Source organism: Notamacropus eugenii, chromosome 4 (assembly GCF_028372415.1).
Source record: "Notamacropus eugenii isolate mMacEug1 chromosome 4, mMacEug1.pri_v2, whole genome shotgun sequence".
Classification (NCBI taxonomy): domain Eukaryota; kingdom Metazoa; phylum Chordata; class Mammalia; order Diprotodontia; family Macropodidae; genus Notamacropus; species Notamacropus eugenii.
Genome location: NC_092875.1, coordinates 55,338,790 through 55,355,666, shown reverse-complemented (window position 1 = coordinate 55,355,666; position 16,877 = coordinate 55,338,790). Strand labels below are relative to the sequence as shown.

The 16,877-nt window shown below is 41.2% G+C and overlaps 1 protein-coding gene across 3 annotated transcripts in view; it reads left to right on the top strand.

Annotated features, from left to right (window-relative positions):
* SUGP1 (SURP and G-patch domain containing 1) overlaps positions 1-9,952 on the top strand; it is a 44,346-nt gene extending 34,394 nt beyond the window's left edge. For all 3 annotated transcript variants that reach the window (XM_072601112.1, XM_072601113.1, XM_072601111.1), the window contains 4 exons: positions 4,356-4,462; positions 5,746-5,891; positions 8,766-8,895; positions 9,766-9,952. In XM_072601112.1, coding sequence (XP_072457213.1) covers positions 4,356-4,462; positions 5,746-5,891; positions 8,766-8,895; positions 9,766-9,792 — 410 coding nt within the window. In that variant the 3' untranslated portion in view covers positions 9,793-9,952. The remainder of the gene's footprint in view (positions 1-4,355; positions 4,463-5,745; positions 5,892-8,765; positions 8,896-9,765) is intronic.
* The last annotated feature ends 6,925 nt before the right edge of the window (positions 9,953-16,877 follow it).

The window sequence follows — 16,877 nt, the reverse complement described above, 5'->3', positions numbered from 1 at the left end:
AAGTGGTGACTGTCAGTATCAGGGTAAGACACCTTCCTGCTGCTCTGACTTTAGGCAGCCTCGGTGTAGAACAGGTAGGGCTGGTAGGCATGGGGGCTCACCAGTGTGAGGCAGGTGGACTGCCCCTCGGAGATCTTAGTTCTGCAAGGACCATGGCTTAGGAGGGGTCCCTGTGCTTATGGAATGAAACTGAGTGTAGGGAGCAGGGAAAAGGGGTGATGAAAGGGGCTCTCTTTGTGGGTAGAAGTGAAAATTAGGAAGTACAAAAATCAAAGTCAAATGTGGCAGAGAAGTTGGTAGACCAGAGTTGGGTGGCAGTTTTTAAAGGGGAAACAGAGTCATAGCAAGGAGTCAAAAGTTCTAGGTTTGTCACAGTCATGATGTGAGGAGGTGAATCAGATTAAAGAATTATAATTTGTTGGACTTAGTGCCCTCACAAGTACATGTGAATTTTAAACTAGAACATACATATCCTGGCTCCTCCTCCTAGTCTTACCTGGACTTCATTCAGCTGGAGATCTCTCACTGATCCCATTTCAGTGATCGTAAGAGAAGGTTTGTGCCTTTTTGGGATATCTCACAATTCTGACGATCAGAAGTACAAAGTAGGCTTTGGTACAAAGAACTAGATGGTGGTTTTGAAAAGTAACCACATACCATGTGTGGGAACCAGTCTGCCTTTGAAAGTGGTACTAGTTTTGAAGACCAGACTAAAAGTGCCCAAGGATGGAGATCTCTGCCCAGAGGATAAAGATGAAGGAAGCTGGCAGGTAAAATCTCATTTTTCAGGATCTCAGGAGAACACCCAAGTTTGCATAGTCTTAGAGTTGAAAAGGATTTCAAAGATCACCTACTCAAACCTCATCTAACTGAAATGGGAATCTTTTTACATCACTAATAAATATTGACCTACCTCCTTGAAGACTTCTAGAGATGGAGAGTTAAGGAGAATAAGGCTTACTACTTCCCATTCCACTTTGGGTTAGCTCTTACCTTTAGGAATTGTTTCTTTATATTCATTACTGTAAGCACAACTGGATAAAATGGAAATCTGTTTATATTTGGAAGGAATTTGGGTGGTTGAAATGATTTATCTCATCAGTGTAGGAAGGTTCCTTTATCAATTCAGATTAGCCAGTGCTTTGAAATTTAGTCTTCAAGAGTTGCCTGGAGCAGTGAGAGGTTAAATACCTTGCCCAGGGTCACACAGAATGAAAGTGGAACTTGAACCTAAATCTGCCTGATTTCCTTTTTTATTCAGTTTTGCTGCTTTTAAGGAATAGTTATTTGAAATATTTTGCAAATGTAAAGAAAAATAATGGTTAAGTTACAAAAACTATTTGGGTAGGAGAGAATGACAAGAAAGGAAATTAGTAACTGGTTCCAGAGAGGGTAAATGCTTCTGTAAAGACAGTATTTGAATGTAACATAATATGGTCTTAAAAGGCAGCAGTTGAAGTGGAGAGGACCCCAGACTAGAAGTCTTAAGACATGGGTTTGTGCCTAAGCAGTGATGCTATGACTTTGAGTAGGTCAGTTCACTTTTCTGAGCCTCATTTTTCTCTATAAAATTAGGGGTAATAATATTGGTCCTGCCTCTTCCATAGGATCTTTGTAAAGAAAGAGCTTGGTAAATTGTAAAGCATCATTGGATTCCCGAAACCCTAAGCCCACAGTATATACAGATCACTGTGCCAGGCACTAGGGATACAAAGACAAAACAAAAAAATTGTCCTGGTTTTCAAGAAGCATGCATTTTCCTTGGGGTGGGCGAGAGGACTGCTTGTAGAAGTAAAGTAAGTATAGTCTAATTATGAGTCTCTTAAATTGCTTTTTTTCTCTTAAAGAGTGCTTCATAGCTGTTGATGCCCAGGTTAGTGGGAGCCATGTCATCTTATAGTAGAAATGAGTTGTAAAGAATTGCCTGAATTACTTAATCTGAACCAGTTTTGGGCAGTTGTTCACACAGTAATCTCCTAGAAACATAGTATCAGAGCTAAAAGTCAACACTTTTGATGGGATGTGTACGCATTCCTTTGTGCTTCAGAGTCTGTTGTACCAGCAAGGTTTGAGATCTTCACCTGATAACATTTCGTACTTTGTCTCCTTTCAGAACCTTTTCTCTTTTCACCAGCCAAGAACCAAAAAGATTTTTGTTTTAAAAAAAATCCTTCCATTCACATTCATCTTCAGTTGCTAATTCTTGTCATCATACGTTGCCTTCTCTCTACTCACTTCCCCCACCCCAGTTCTGACCCTCAACACCTCTTGCCTGGATTGTTGAAGTAGTTTCTTGCTTGGTCTGCCAGTCTCATCTTTCTGAACTGCATGTCTGTGTCATATCCTCATACTGTTCCACCTTTCTAGCCTTATCGTACACTGCTCCTCTTCACCCCTCTCACTCTCTAGCCCAGTTAACTTTCTTGCTCATCCTCACACAGCTCTGTCTCCCATCTCGATGCCTTTGCTCTCATTATCTTCTCTTTGTGGAATGTACTCCCTCCTCCTCAGATCCCTGTTCCTTCAGGACTCAGCTTAAGCTCCTGCTCAGCTGTTAAAGCCTTCTTTCCCAAGATTACCTTATGGCCATTTGGTATGAAACTACCTATCTGCTTATTGTTTCCACTATTAGAATATAAGATCTTCCAAGGAAGGAATTGTTTTGCCTTTGTCTTTATATTCCCAGTGTCTGGTACTGTTAAGTGACTAGTAGTCACTTAATAAATGCTTATTCATTATATCTGATTTGATTAGAGGCCTCTGGTGGCACAGTAGATTGAGCCCTAGACCTGGAGTCAGAAAGACCTAAATTCAAGCAGTGCTATGCAGTGATCAACTATGAATGACTTAGCTCTTCTCAGCAATACAGTGATCCAAGACAATTCCAAAGGAGTCATGGTGAAAAATGCATTCTATCTCCAGAGAAAGGGCTGATAGATTCTGGATGCAGATCAAAGCAGACCATTTTTCAGTTTTGGGGGGTTTTTTTCAAGTTTTTTCTTTTCTTTGAGTTTGTGTTCTCTTTCATAACGTAACTAATGTGGTAACATAATTTTCATGATTGAACATATTATTATCTCAGGGAGGGGGGAGGTAAGAAAGGGAGAAAATTTGAAACTGAAAAAAAAATACGTTGAAAATTATCTTTACATATAGTTGAGGGAAAAGAAATTTTTAAAAAAGAAAAAAGAAAGACCTGAGTTCAAATCTAACCTCACACTACTTAATAGCTTTGTGACTTTGGAAAATACAATTGACCTTTGCTTACCTCAGTTTCTTCATTTATAAAATTGGAATCATAATAGCACCTACCTCCCAGGGTTGTAAGGATCAAATGAGATAATTGTAAAGTGCTTTGCTTAAGTGCTGAAGGCATTATATAAATACTAGCTATTACTATTGAGAATACGTTAGGCATTCAATATGAACTCGTTTTACAAATTCTGTACCAGAAGAACAATATTGAGTCCCAGAATATTAGAAGCAGAAGGAACCTTAGAAATGATGTATTCTAACTTAACTTTTTTTTCTTTTTAATTTTTAAATTTAAATGAAAAAAATTTTACGGTAGATTGGGGGCAAATCTTTTTAGACGCCTTGCTGGGTGCCACATTTTTCTTAGAGAGTTTAGCTTCCAACTAATATGAGAACTAGTCTAAAATATGACTGAGGGTCCAGTATTTTACAAGGAGGAAATTACAGCTTAGCATTTATGTAAACCTGGTAAGGGTTGCTGAGCAGTTTGCGTATTTTACCTTATTTGATCCTTAAAACAGCTGAGTTAGATGTCAAATGACTTGCCTAGGGTGACATAGCTAGCAAATGTCTGAGATAGATTCTGATTCCTGCGCTATTGATTGTGCAACCTAGTTGCCTTAGAAATCAGGAAAGGAAGGGGACTTGTAAAGGCCACACAGCTTAGTCTAGTTAGTGACGGAGCAGGTTGGAAGTCTCATCTTTGTTGTTGCTAAGTGAATCTGGTAGAGAATTTTCCTTTGGTAGAATTTGTTGTAATACATTAGCAGAGCTGCTAATTAAGATATGAAAATAACCTGGTGGCACAGTAGAACTGGATATACAAATAGGAATTTCCGATTGTTCTAGGATCCTAGTAAAGCAAGACAGTTGATGCCACTCTTTGAGTGGGACCTCTAGACTCATTCCTGAAATCAAATGAGGTATTTGTAAAGCACTTAGCCCAGTATCTGAAACATAGTACGCACTTAAGAAGTAAATGCTTGTTCCCTTCCTTCCCCCTCAGACAATATATATAGAATGAGAGGGAAGGGCCTCGGTTGGTTTTCTTTTGCTCGTTGGGCTGGGAATGCCCTCACTTTTCCCCCATCTGTGTATAGAATGGGCAGAGCAGCTGACTAAAATGGGCAGAGGAAAGCACTTCATTGGCGATTTCTTGCCCCCTGATGAGCTGGAGAAGTTCATGGAAACCTTCAAGGCCTTAAAGGTAAGAGAGAAAAAGAATTGAATCAGCTTCTGGTGTTGAGGGTATCTCTGCTCAGTCATGTCATAGCTCTTAAAAGTTTGCTAAGTGTTTTTTTACACATGATCTCATTTGAGTTTTGTGCCGTGCTAGAGAAGTGAGCCATATTGACCAGAGCTGCCTCTGGGCTTCATTTTCCTCGAAGTCCCTACCTCTCTTAACCAGCTCAGGCCAGTTCTCTAGTTCTTTCTTCCAGATTAGTGGTGCTTCTGTTGGAGTGCTCCCTCTTTGGAGAACATAACAATAGGGTGTACATTTCTTTTTTCCCAGTCATGAGGAAGACAACAGATTCATACTTTAGGCCAGTTAAGGGAGTGATCCCAGACATTGTAGGAGGGGAGTTTCCTGGTGTACATGGTCCCAAATGAACACAGAAGCCTTCCTCTTCAAGAACCTCCTTCTGAAAGATGACAATAAAGGCTAATCAGATGAGCCATAAAAGTCCCTGTCATTAGGAGATTGAACCCCAGGCTAAATGTGAAGACAACTGCTAATGGGTAGACCAGCCCTGAACACTTATTCCCTCTCAATCTCTTCAGGCTGCTGACTCTAGTGCATGATAGGCATAATTTCAGTAGCCTTTGTTTATTACTGCCTGGTAATTGACTTTTGAGACCCTAGGGAATTTTCTCTTTTGTCAGCTCATACTAACTGGAGCTGTTGACAGGTGTCAGGCAGCCAGCATGTATCAGTCAAGTTTGATGGAAAGCTGAACCCCACTTGAAACCATTAGTACATGCAGTTTGAACAAAAAGCAGAATGTTATGGCTCTTGGTTCTCTTGTTAAGTGTTCCAGAGAAAGACTTGAGTCTCTTAACATCTGGAGAAAAGTTGATGGCTTAGTATATTCTTTTGCTATGGGGAGATATCTGTAATTTAAAATATCCTTCCTAGCAGTAAGCAAATAGTACTTAAGCTGCGGTTATGGAATCACTTCCCAAGGCCACTGGAAAGTGAGACTTATAAAGGGGAGCCATACAAAGCTTTCTTTGGTGGCTTAAAATAACTTGTAAATGAATTCATAAACTCACTGTCACAACAGGAAGGGACCTTACAGATAATCTAATCCAGTCTCTTGATTTGACAAATGAGGAAATCCTAACTGTTAACAGAAGAAGAGAAGTACTTTGCTGAATGTCAAAAAGCCATCTAGGGCCAAAGCATAGTGGTTCAGGCTAACTTGTGGCTTCCAGGCTGGGCAGAGCTCTCTCTTTCACTTTAGCCAGTAAGATCTGTCACCCCTGCAGGAAGGCCGAGAGCCAGACTACTCAGAGTACAAAGAATTCAAGTTGACTGTGGAGAACATTGGCTACCAGATGTTGGTGAAGATGGGCTGGAAGGAAGGCGAAGGCCTTGGCTCAGAAGGACAGGGAATCAAAAATCCTGTTAACAAGTAAGTAAATGGCTTGGACATGGTTTATAAGTGAATGGTATGTCACTTTGTGCTTCAAAACTGCTGCTTTTCCCACTGTAGCCATTCTCTACCCAGTACCAGCTCAGCACATTGGTCAGCAACCACTGCAGGTGAGGCATTGGGCTCTGTGCTGCCCAGAATGCTAATGCTCCCCTCTGTTTCTGAAGTAGTTAAAATGTAGGAGGCAGGCTACCCAGGGATTGCAAAGGGATGTATAGATGGTACACAGAGGATACACATACAGCTGATACCTAAGGATACAACAGTGATACACAGGTAATACACAAAGATATACCAGAGATACATAGGCTATACCCAGGATAAATGCAATGATAGGTGGAATGCCTCCAAATGATGGGTACATGAGAAGAAGAGAGAAGTGCGATATAGTCAGGCCCAGAGGTGCTTCATCAATGTCTGAATTGAAAGTGTATCAGTTGCAACTGAGGAACTCTGGGGAGGCTTTTGGAGGAGATCGCGTGTTTGAGCTGGACCTTAAAGGCACTGAAATGAACTTAGCCATTTTCTTGTAATGGAACAGGAAGAGAATTTCACTTGTAGATGTGAGTGTGTGTGTGTGTGTGTGTGTGTGTGTGTGTGTATGTATATATATATATTTTGTGTGTGTGTGTATACAAAAAAGTTTTTTTTTAATGGCATCAGACTTAATGGCTTTTTTAGAGTATCTTTAAGATTTTTGCCTTGATTTCTGAAATTTATTGCCCATATGATTTCAGCTGGAAGAGATCTTAGAGATCACTTAGTCTAACTCTTTACATTATAGACCAGAACTGAGAAGGTAACTTACTTGCAGTCCTACAGTTGGTTTATGACACAACAGGGAGCAGATCTCCTGGCTTGTAGTCCACACCATATTTTAATGTTCCATATTGTCTCTGTACCTCTACCATGCTGGTATAGCTACCTTGGAGGGAGGGGAGCTGAATTTTAACCTCCTCCCTTTTCTTCTACCTCCCTCTATCTAGTGCATAGACTCTTCCAGGAAGGAAGGGTCCTTGGAAAAGAAGAAGCAGCTATGCTCCAGAAACCTGAAAGAGAGACTTGGGAGGTTTGAAGGGGGGTCTTCGTTTGCTTCTCCTGGTGTTGGAACTGGGGCAGTCTCATCTAGACCTGGGATAGGTCTCAGGATCCTGCCACTGCTCATGCTGATAGAGCTGAAACTGGCATCCGTGGGACAATCTAGGACTACCTAGGAGCACAAATAGGATTGGGCTTATGTATTGCCAAGTTACAGTGAGCCCCAAAGGATAGAACTGGAGTATTGACCACTTTGAGTTCTTCAGCCCCTAGATCTTGGGCCAGCTTTAAGGGAATTGTTTTTAGAGCAGATCTTCTGGCCTTTCTCTGGGGCCATACCTTGGACCTTTGCATCTTAATGCCTCTGAAGCCCCTCTGCCATCACTCAAACTCTAGTCAGCAGAGGCTGTTGCTCTGTGCCAGGCATTGTGCAAAGACTTGGGGGTACAAAGAAAGGTGGACCTATCCTCTGCCCTCCAGGAGCTCACAACCTAATGAGGGAGACAACATGCAAACATCTACGTACGTAGCAGTATTTATGAAAGATTAGTGAATCAATGTGTATAACCCTAGAGAGCATTGTGACAGCTTTCTAAGCTGCTAGTAGTCTTTCCCTTCTTGGTTTTCCTTATCAGATACTTCTTTGTGTATCTGTTGTATCTTCCCAGTAGAAGATAACGTCCTTGAAGACAGATACTGTGGGGGTTTTTTGTGTCTCTTTATCCCTGGTACCTGGAATAGTGCAAAAGGGATTTTGGGGCTGGGATAGTGGAAGGGAGCTCTGCTCTGTGATTTCCTAGGTATAGGGAATTCCTTTCTCTGATGCAGGTTACCAACTTGTCTGTAACTGGTAGTCTTAGCTGCCTGCATCACTGGGAGCATAAATGGTCACATGGCTGGTATGTGTCAGGAACAGGATTTGCCATAGAATAGGTACTTAAAAAATGCTGGTTGAATGGAATTGAGTGCAGTAAGGAAGGAGTTTATCTCATCCCACTCATTAATATCCAAGATTTGCTCTGAGCTAAGCTATGTTCTTCTGGAATACTACTTCCCAACTATGTGATGGCCTTGACAGACAAACCAGGACAGCCAGTTTGTGTATACAGCCATATAAGACAGCTATTGTTGCCTGCTCTTCATCCCCAACCTTGTCATGTACATGTGTACGCACACCTTTGTACAACAAGTGTACACCTCAAACATCTTTAAAGTAATTTGGTTTTTGTATTTTAAATAAGCTAAAGAGATTTGGCATTTAAAGAAACCCTCTGATAAATGCTTTTTTGTAAAGAGAATAATCATCCCTAATTTTTAGCTATGATATATAGTAAAAATCAGCTCTGTTGTAAACGAAAAAGCACAGGATTTGGAATCAGATTTTGTTCAAGTCTTGGCTTTTCTGCTTATTGACTCATTCACTTTGGACCCATTTTACCTTCTCTTCTCTGCTCCTCAGTTCCTCCTTTGTAAAATGAGCAAATTTAATTAAGGTCTTTTTCAGTTGTAACTCTCTCATATCTTGGATGTGGTTTTTCATATTTCTAGTTTGCTCAAAGCAAGGCAAACGTGTGTGTGTGTATGTATGTGTATGCATATGCGTACACATCCTATCCCTTACGGTCCTGTCTCCTTTTCAGTAGCCACAACTCTGAAAACTCTTTGGTCAGGTCTTAGTAAAGGGCAAAGAAGATAAAGGGATCCCATAAAGATATCTTCATGACATGGCAAAGTAAGTCAGTGCCCTGTTGAGGAGCTGTAAGTTACCACAGAGGAAGGAACATTCTCTTATCCTCTGTCTGGGTTTCTTTCTAGGGGTACAACGGCAGTAGATGGAGCTGGATTTGGCATTGACCGGCCTGCTGAGCTCTCGAAAGAAGATGATGAGTACGAGGCATTCCGTAAAAGGATGATGTTGGCCTATAGATTCCGACCTAATCCACTGGTATGGTGATATTTTTTAGGCAAAACAGATGCTTCTTTCTAGCCACTCTTCCACACTTATCAGAGTTGTATAGTGCTTTACCTGTCAACACTCTGGTGAGACAGGTTTTGGAAGTACATTCCCATTTTTCAGATGTGCAGATTGAGGCTGAGATTCTGTGACATAGGCACACAATTGTAAGCATCAGTGAGGACGCTAGCCTAATTTTTCTGACTCTGATGTTCCTTCTACAGTAGCCTGCCCCTACATTTGGCAGTTAGGGAATGATCATATTTACCATACCTACCCTGTGTGGGGTGGTTGTGAGATTTTCATGAGATATAATGTATGCAAAAATGCTTTGAAAAGTACAAAGAACTATGCAAAAAAAGGATTATTTTTCAGCAAGCCAAATCATAGTTATCTCTGAAGTGTGCACATACCTTCCTGCTGGGAGGTTTCCTTTTTACCTTTTCTCCTTTTGAGTTTTCATCTAGCAGCTATGGCCCTGTTACTCAGAATAGAACATGATGGAGAGCTTACTTTGAGGTTATTTTTAACAACAGAAATTTGATTCAGCTGACACCCAGATAGACCAAGTTTAACACATTCTCTCCATATAAAAGGTACTGCAGGTGGTCTGGAAGAGAGCCCATGAAGCTTTGTTCTAAATGTGAATTTCCCATGGTCTAAAGCACACACCTCTCTGTTTGACTCTTGCTCTAGGTGGCACTTTGCAGGGTGGGGAGGATGCAGGGCTTTGCCCTCCTCTCCTCCTCAATTCTTTTCATTCATTTTATAGTTGAAGGTTTGCTGACTAATTCTGAATATAATTGTTGTGATTATATCTGTAAATATTAATACTCTTTCTTTTCTTTTTTTCTCCTACAGAACAATCCTAGAAGACCTTACTACTGAGTATTTTCCCAAAAAAAAGAAGTATTTTCAGTACAAATGTAATTTTACTGTGAAATGTTACAGAACTGCATTATTCCCACCCCCATACCCTGTCTTTTTTTCTTTTTTTGTTGCAAATATTGTAAAATGTATTAAAAGTCACAGTACTCTTCTTCACCCAGAACAGTGTTGTAGCACTGACAGGTGGGCACACAAACTAACATGATTTCTTGATGATAGCATCTTTGTGAAGGTAGCAGTGTCATAGAGGAATATAGAGGAAAGCTTAAGATGGAAACTTTCCCATAATACCCTTTCCAAGGAGAAACACCAAAGAATTCATTAAGAATCCTCTTATGTTTTATTAAGAAATATCTCCCTACCATTGATGAATGATAGTTTGATGTCCGAGCTGGGTTGGAATTTAGAATATATGACATGGAAAACTGCAGGGATCCAAGAGATCTAATCTATTCCTCTCACTTTACAGATTAAGAAAATAAAACAGAACCCCTGAGGTCTAGAGAATGAGCTTGATATCACATAGTGGTTTAACAGCGGAGCCAGGACCAGGCACCAGATCCTCTATTGTTATGTCCTAAACTGCGACAGTAGCAGGTTTTCCTTGAGGTGGTTGTCCTCATACTAGGAGGCAACAACACTTTCCAACCAAAATCCAATTTTCCTTTCCCCTACCGAGGGTACGGGTCAGCACCTTTGACCTTGTCTACTCCTAATTCTTGAGAGTCTATCTGGACTAGCCTACCTAACACCTACCTTTGTGAACAAAGAGAAGGAGTCCTTGGGGGCAGGGAGCGTAACCTTATTTTCTACCTCCTGTGAACATGGGGTCACCTGCAGTCTCCTACATAACTCTTTGTGAGGGACTCCCTTTCAGCAACCAACTTGACTATCGTTCGATGCCTTATACTTACACAAGGGGCCTAATTAACTTCCTTTATATATACTATTTAGCATATACCTTCTTCCCTTCCCTCATACCCCAGATGTTCCTCTGTCACTCAGAGCCCTTGAATATGCTTGGTCTCCAGTTACAGCCTCTTGAAATCCTATTTTCTGCATGGTGAGATTTTCCAAATTGGTATGGTGCTTATCTTCCTGGGGAATATGTGGTTTCTTTAGGATTCTTGATAGAACCTGACCCTTTCATAAAATCAGCATGTTATATATCTTAAGCTAAAGGCTTTTCCCAGTATTTTCCCTGAGAGGTCAAGATGCCAATCACCTATTCCCAGTCCACTTGGGAGCAGTTGATTTACTTTATAGCTTCCCCTTTTTTCATAAAAGGAAGAAGTCAGACTACATAGGCTTCAAGGTCTTTTTCAGCTCTACCAGTGTACTTTCTCAGATGCCTTACAGCTCTTACCTTCTGTGCACCAAAATCCTTTCCAAGTAAGAATAATTTCTACTTTTGGAACCTAATCCCAAGATTCACTGAGCCTTAGATCACTCTTTAAAGACAGTGGAAATATGCCATGTCCCTTAGTAGGGGCCTGGGTCTCTCCCTGAACTCTTCTACTTTGGAGCTAAGAGGAATCTTGGCATGTCCAACCCACTTTTCCATTTCCTAGCCTGCTAGCATTTGTCTAATTTTTGGCTGTTTTCAAGTCTTTCCCATCTTAGAAAAAATTAGCAAGCATTTTTTAAGCGTCTGCTGTCTGACAAGCATGGTGCTGGGTACTGGAGAGATAAAGACAAGAATAAAGCATCTCTTCACTTAAGGACCTTACAGTTTATCAGGAGAAAACTGCATGTACACATGGACAGACAGAAAGGGGAGGCACTAAGGAAGACTTTATTTCACATAGAAGGCAGCACTTGGGCTGAGTTAGAATCCTAATCCTTAGAATCCTAAGAATCTCTATACAGGGTGCAGCTAGGTTGTGAAGGGCTTTTGAGACATGATGAAAGGTCATCTTCATTTTCTAAAAGGTAACCAGCGTTCTCAGATGTTCTTAAGTCAGACACAGCATGGTGTAGCAGAAGCACAAGACTGGACTTGGGGATCAGTTTCTCTAGTAGCTTATTTTACAGATGAGGAAACAGACCAAAATGGGCCTCCTAAGTTCCAGGACAAGGCTTTGGAGCCTGGTCTCCTGATTGCCATTGTGGGATTTTGACCCAGTCTGGTTACCTTTCCTATTTGTTTTCTTTGTTATGAGGATGGGTGCCATGTGAATATGAAAGGAATCCTGAAACCTGCTTGTGGTGTCTTAGAATTTCCCAGCACCTTAAAGTTGAGGAGACCTCAGAGCTCATTGAACCCAGCTTGTACCTGGTGAGCATGGATCCCCTTTACAGTGCTCCTGAATCAGCTTCTAGTTTTCAGCATCCCTTAGGTGTTAGAAAATTTTACTTTGTATCAAGCCAGAATCTGTCTGTGCACTGTCTGCCTTCTGTGACTGGTTTTGTCCTCTGTATTCAAGCAGAACTTCTTTCTCTCTTCCAAATCACAGGTCTTCAGATACTTGATGATAGGAACCATCAATCTCTTCTTTTCTTTGCCAAGTTAAATGTCCCTACTTGCTTCACGTGAGCCTCATAATGGTCTGATTTCTAGTGCTGCCCTGTCCTATTCAGTCTCCTTTGTACTCCAGTTTGTGTGTCCTACCTAAAACGTGCCCAGAACTGATCTAGAGATTACAGATATGAGCTGGCCGCTTAAGAGTTATTTAACATCCACTGTATACCAGGCACTCTGCTGGGAAGACAAAGACAAGAATGAAGCATTCCCTGGCCCTCCAGAGCTAAGGACAGTATGACTACCACTCCCCTCATTCTGGGAGCAAGACCTCTCCTAATGCATCCTGAATTTCCAAACCCCTTCCCTTTCACTCCAGTTTAAGCCCTGCACAGTCACTAGAGTTCTTTTCCCCCATATATTCCCTTGTTATAGATAGACGCTTGTTGTGCTTACGAGCCATGTTTTCTTTTTTCTCCCCTAATGCCCAGCCTATGGCTCCCTGTACACAGTAGGAATCAATATTTGTTGAACTGAATTTTGGTGTCACTCCTTTTTGGAAAGAAAATTGTTGGTTTTAACCAAAGTTCTAAATGTTCAAACATCATATTGGGGGGTAGGGAATGGGAGAAGGAAAAGAAGCAAAGCAGCAGAGGGGTTTTAGGGTATCCTTCAAATCACATCCCACAGAAGGTGATTTCCTCTGCCTACAAATAGATGGATGTCTGGTGATGGCTCTTCGTCTCCTTCTTAATTCTGTCTTTGAAGTGAAAGCATTCTGGGCTAAGTCCAGCAGTTTCCACTAGTTAGTGTGGTAAAGCACTGGCCTGGCAAGAGTGCCTAAGGCCCAAGTGCCAGTTTCATTACTACTTTGGGAAGACCTCACTTAGTTTTCTCATCTGTGAAGTGGAGGTAATAATCCCCAGCCTGCTTCCTTCATAGGGTATTGTGAAGATCAGTGAGGTGCTGGTTTTATATAAGTCCTTTATCAACTTTTAAACTCCATATATTTATGTGAAATTCTTACCAGTAATCACAATACTGATGTTCTAGGTTAAAACAGCCAGGGCTCTTCAAACTCTCAGAATGATGGTCTCTTTCTTTTTTCCCTCTACAAGAGGCTACCATTCCTAGCTAGAAAGTGCCAAACTGGCACTGCCCTGGAGGCCACTTTGTTTTTCAGGATCCTCACTTTAGTCAACTGCAGCATCTGCTAAGTTTGTACCGCATGAAAAATAAGTCTTCTTTGAGGGAGCTTACAATTTAGTAGGAGAATTAAGGCATGCATGCATTACTTAAATATAAGTACATAGAGATATGGGTACATGAGAAGTCTGAGCTAAGGGGCTTGTTAAAAAATGTATTACTATCTTTTTTTAAAAAAACATTTCCAAATCTTTCCCTTCCCCTCTCCCACCCTGAGAGTCATTCCTTTTAATAGGGACAAAAAGAGGGTGGGGAAGCAATTTAGCAAAATCTATAAACACATCAACGGAGTCTGGCAGTATATGCAGTGTTCCATACTCGGAGTCCCCTGACCTCTGCAAAGGAGGGAGGGAGGTGCCTTTTCTCATTGTTTCTTCAGGGACAAGCCTGGTCCTATATAAGGTTCGTTTTTAATTTTTGTTTTGTTCTTTTTACTTACATTGTAATTGTTACTTTCTTGTTTCTGCTTGCTTCATTTTGCATCAGTTTCTGTACATATTTATTCCTCCTAGTTTTCTTACGGCACTGTAATATTCCCATTACATTAATGTCAGAGAGGTGGCATGGTATGATGAATCTTGGTTCAAGTCTTGCCTCTGGCACATAGCAGCTGTATGATCCAGGACCATTCACTCAAGCTTTCAGTGCTCTATGCCAGTGCTTCTTAAACTGTGAGTCTTGACCAAAATTTGGCAACAATGAAAGGTTTCTGAGCTCGTAACCACCAAAATTTAATTTTAAAAAGCATGTAATGAATCCAAGGTGTTTCTGTCATCATTCGCCAGTGTTGCGTGGTGCAACTTCACTGCAGCTTTGGTTCTGAACACAAAGCATAGACACTTTGCAGTGCATACACTTTCAGACCATGCAGTGCAAAAAAAACAAAACAAAGGGAAAAGGGGTTGAGAGTGGGAAAAGTTTAAGAAGCCCTGTGCTAGGCAACTCCCTAAAATGATTAATTGCAAATGAGATGTCCACCTGTATTGTTAGAGGGACTTGCCTCATTTGGAAGTTTCTTATAGCAGCGAAAGACAAATTCAGTCCCTTTTGTGGGAATTAAAATTGTCCAGCCTATAATAAAAGAGACGAAGGCAGAGCTCTGAGCTAATGGTACTTTTTTAAAGGATCCAGGTCTCCTCTAATGAAGTGAACCTCATCTCTTCTTCATGGTGTGAGATGTCCTCTCCTTCTGGAGCCCTTATTTTTATAGGCCCTGATGTCTAGACAGTCAAGGATGGGTATGTTAAATACAGAATAATTTCATTGGTTGACATGATACGTAGGCCAACATAAACAAAACCATATGAGCAGGGATTGGGCAAAGCAGGAAATCTATCTGCTGACTAGGTGGTCACAAGATGGATGGGGTACTCCCAAGGTTGACCAAGAGGATGGGATATACATATATATGAGATATACGTATGCTCCAAGAACATTTCTAAGGGACGTGGTGTGTGTAGTTTTCTGTGCCATGTCCCTCCCCCGCCCCATGCTTGGTAGTCATGGAATTGGAGCAGAACAGGATGGAGATGTCCGTGATAGCGTTGTTGTGGTCTTGTGGTTCTACAGAGCTGGTCGTAACCATTATATCAAAGCTTGAGGCCCATCATAGGGCCTTCCTATTAGAAACGTACAAAATGTGAAGTTAGGATACTTAGATGACTGAATAAGTAGGTATTACCAGATGAGTGTAGTAAAATAATTTCCAACAGTCAAAATGATCTGACAGTTTGAGTAGAGGTCCTCAAGAAATCAACTTTCTCACAGGCATGTGGAGTCAGTATTAAGTACTTACTGTATGCCAGGGATTCTACTAAGCACCAGGAATATAAAAAAGACAAAAACGGTCCCTTCAGGTGGGGAGACAACATATATGTTGATCAGCATGCTGTAGATGACTGTCAAGGTGACGTCGTTGGCGTATATGCCTAGTAGTGAGACCTCCAGGTCAAAGGTTACAGACATTTTAGTCACTTGGTTTGTTAGCATAATTTGAAACTGCCTTCCAGAATGGTTGGACCAATTAGTAGCTGTACCAGCAGTGTATGTGAGACAAACATTGATTATGCACTTATACCAGGCACTGTAATAATTTATGAGGTTTCAAATAAAGGCAAAAAATCTGTCCTCAAGGAAATCATTCTAACGAGGGAAATGAAATAAAACAGCCCCTCCAATGTTGCCTATTCCTTCTTTTGTGATATCTGCCAGTATACTGGGTGTGAGGGGGGATCGGAGTTGTTTTGATTTGCATTTGTTTCCTATAGTAGAAATTATCTATTTTATCTTTTTTGTGATTGCCCTTATCAGAAGGGATAATTTTTAACTCCGGTGGAGGATTCATGGTGTAGTTAAAACCTAAGCTGGGCCTTGAAAAAATTATCTCAACAGATAAAAATATGAAAAGTTCGTGTTCTAGACATGATGCTGATGAGGGGAGATGAGCGTAAATGCACAGGTGTGGAAAAGGGCATGATGAAATCATGGAGATGGAAGATAGTACAGTTTGGCTGGCATGTCGTTAAACGTGAGGTAAATCCGGAGAGACAGGTTGGAATCTGAAGGGGAAGGGCTTAAGCTGTTAGCTTAAGAAATTTGTTTTATTCTAAGAAGAGGAGCTATTGAAGATTCTTGGGAAAAATTGACCTGCACATGAAGATCATAGATTTAATACTGGAAAGGACCTTGGAGTACGAATTTAGTCCCTTCGTTTTAAAGATGAGGAAACATTCCTAAAGAGGTCAAGTGATTTACCCATGGGCACACAATGGTGTTCAGACACCTGTTACCTCACCTGTGTTATTGTACTAATGCAGCTCCCAGTAGAATGGAAACTCCTTGAGTGCACGGACTCTTGCTTGTTTGTGGCTGGCTCATACAAAATGCTTAATAAATGTCATTTTCAGCTGTGTGATCCCTCCCTTATCCAGTAATCCTTGGCCAAAGACACACACACATGCACACACACCATCTTTGTTTCCCATAACCTCCAACAAATCTAGCATTCCTTCAATTCTCCTGAGAAGGGACCCGTGTGCCTCAACAGATTGACAAAGGGATTCATGACATGTTATAGATAAGAAACAAGCCTTTGGGGCTTTCCCTAGAACCGTATTACCCATCTTCTCAGATGGAAACGGGTCCAGGGAAGGGCACCTCCTGCCCAAAGAACTGTGGCCTCTGAAGGGTCCCCTCTTTATAGATGTAGTTTAGGGAAATTCATCATTCTTTTGTTCATTCCCAAGTTGTCAAGGATCTATGCTTTCCCACTGCACTGAATTGTTTATCTGTGGAGATCAGGAACTTGGAATCTGCCCTCCCTTAGTCAGAGGACCACTGGGTGGGGAGTGAGCACTAGAAGGGGGTATTTTGGCACCCTGGTCAAAGCTCAGGTTGCCCCACCCTAATGATGGCTATT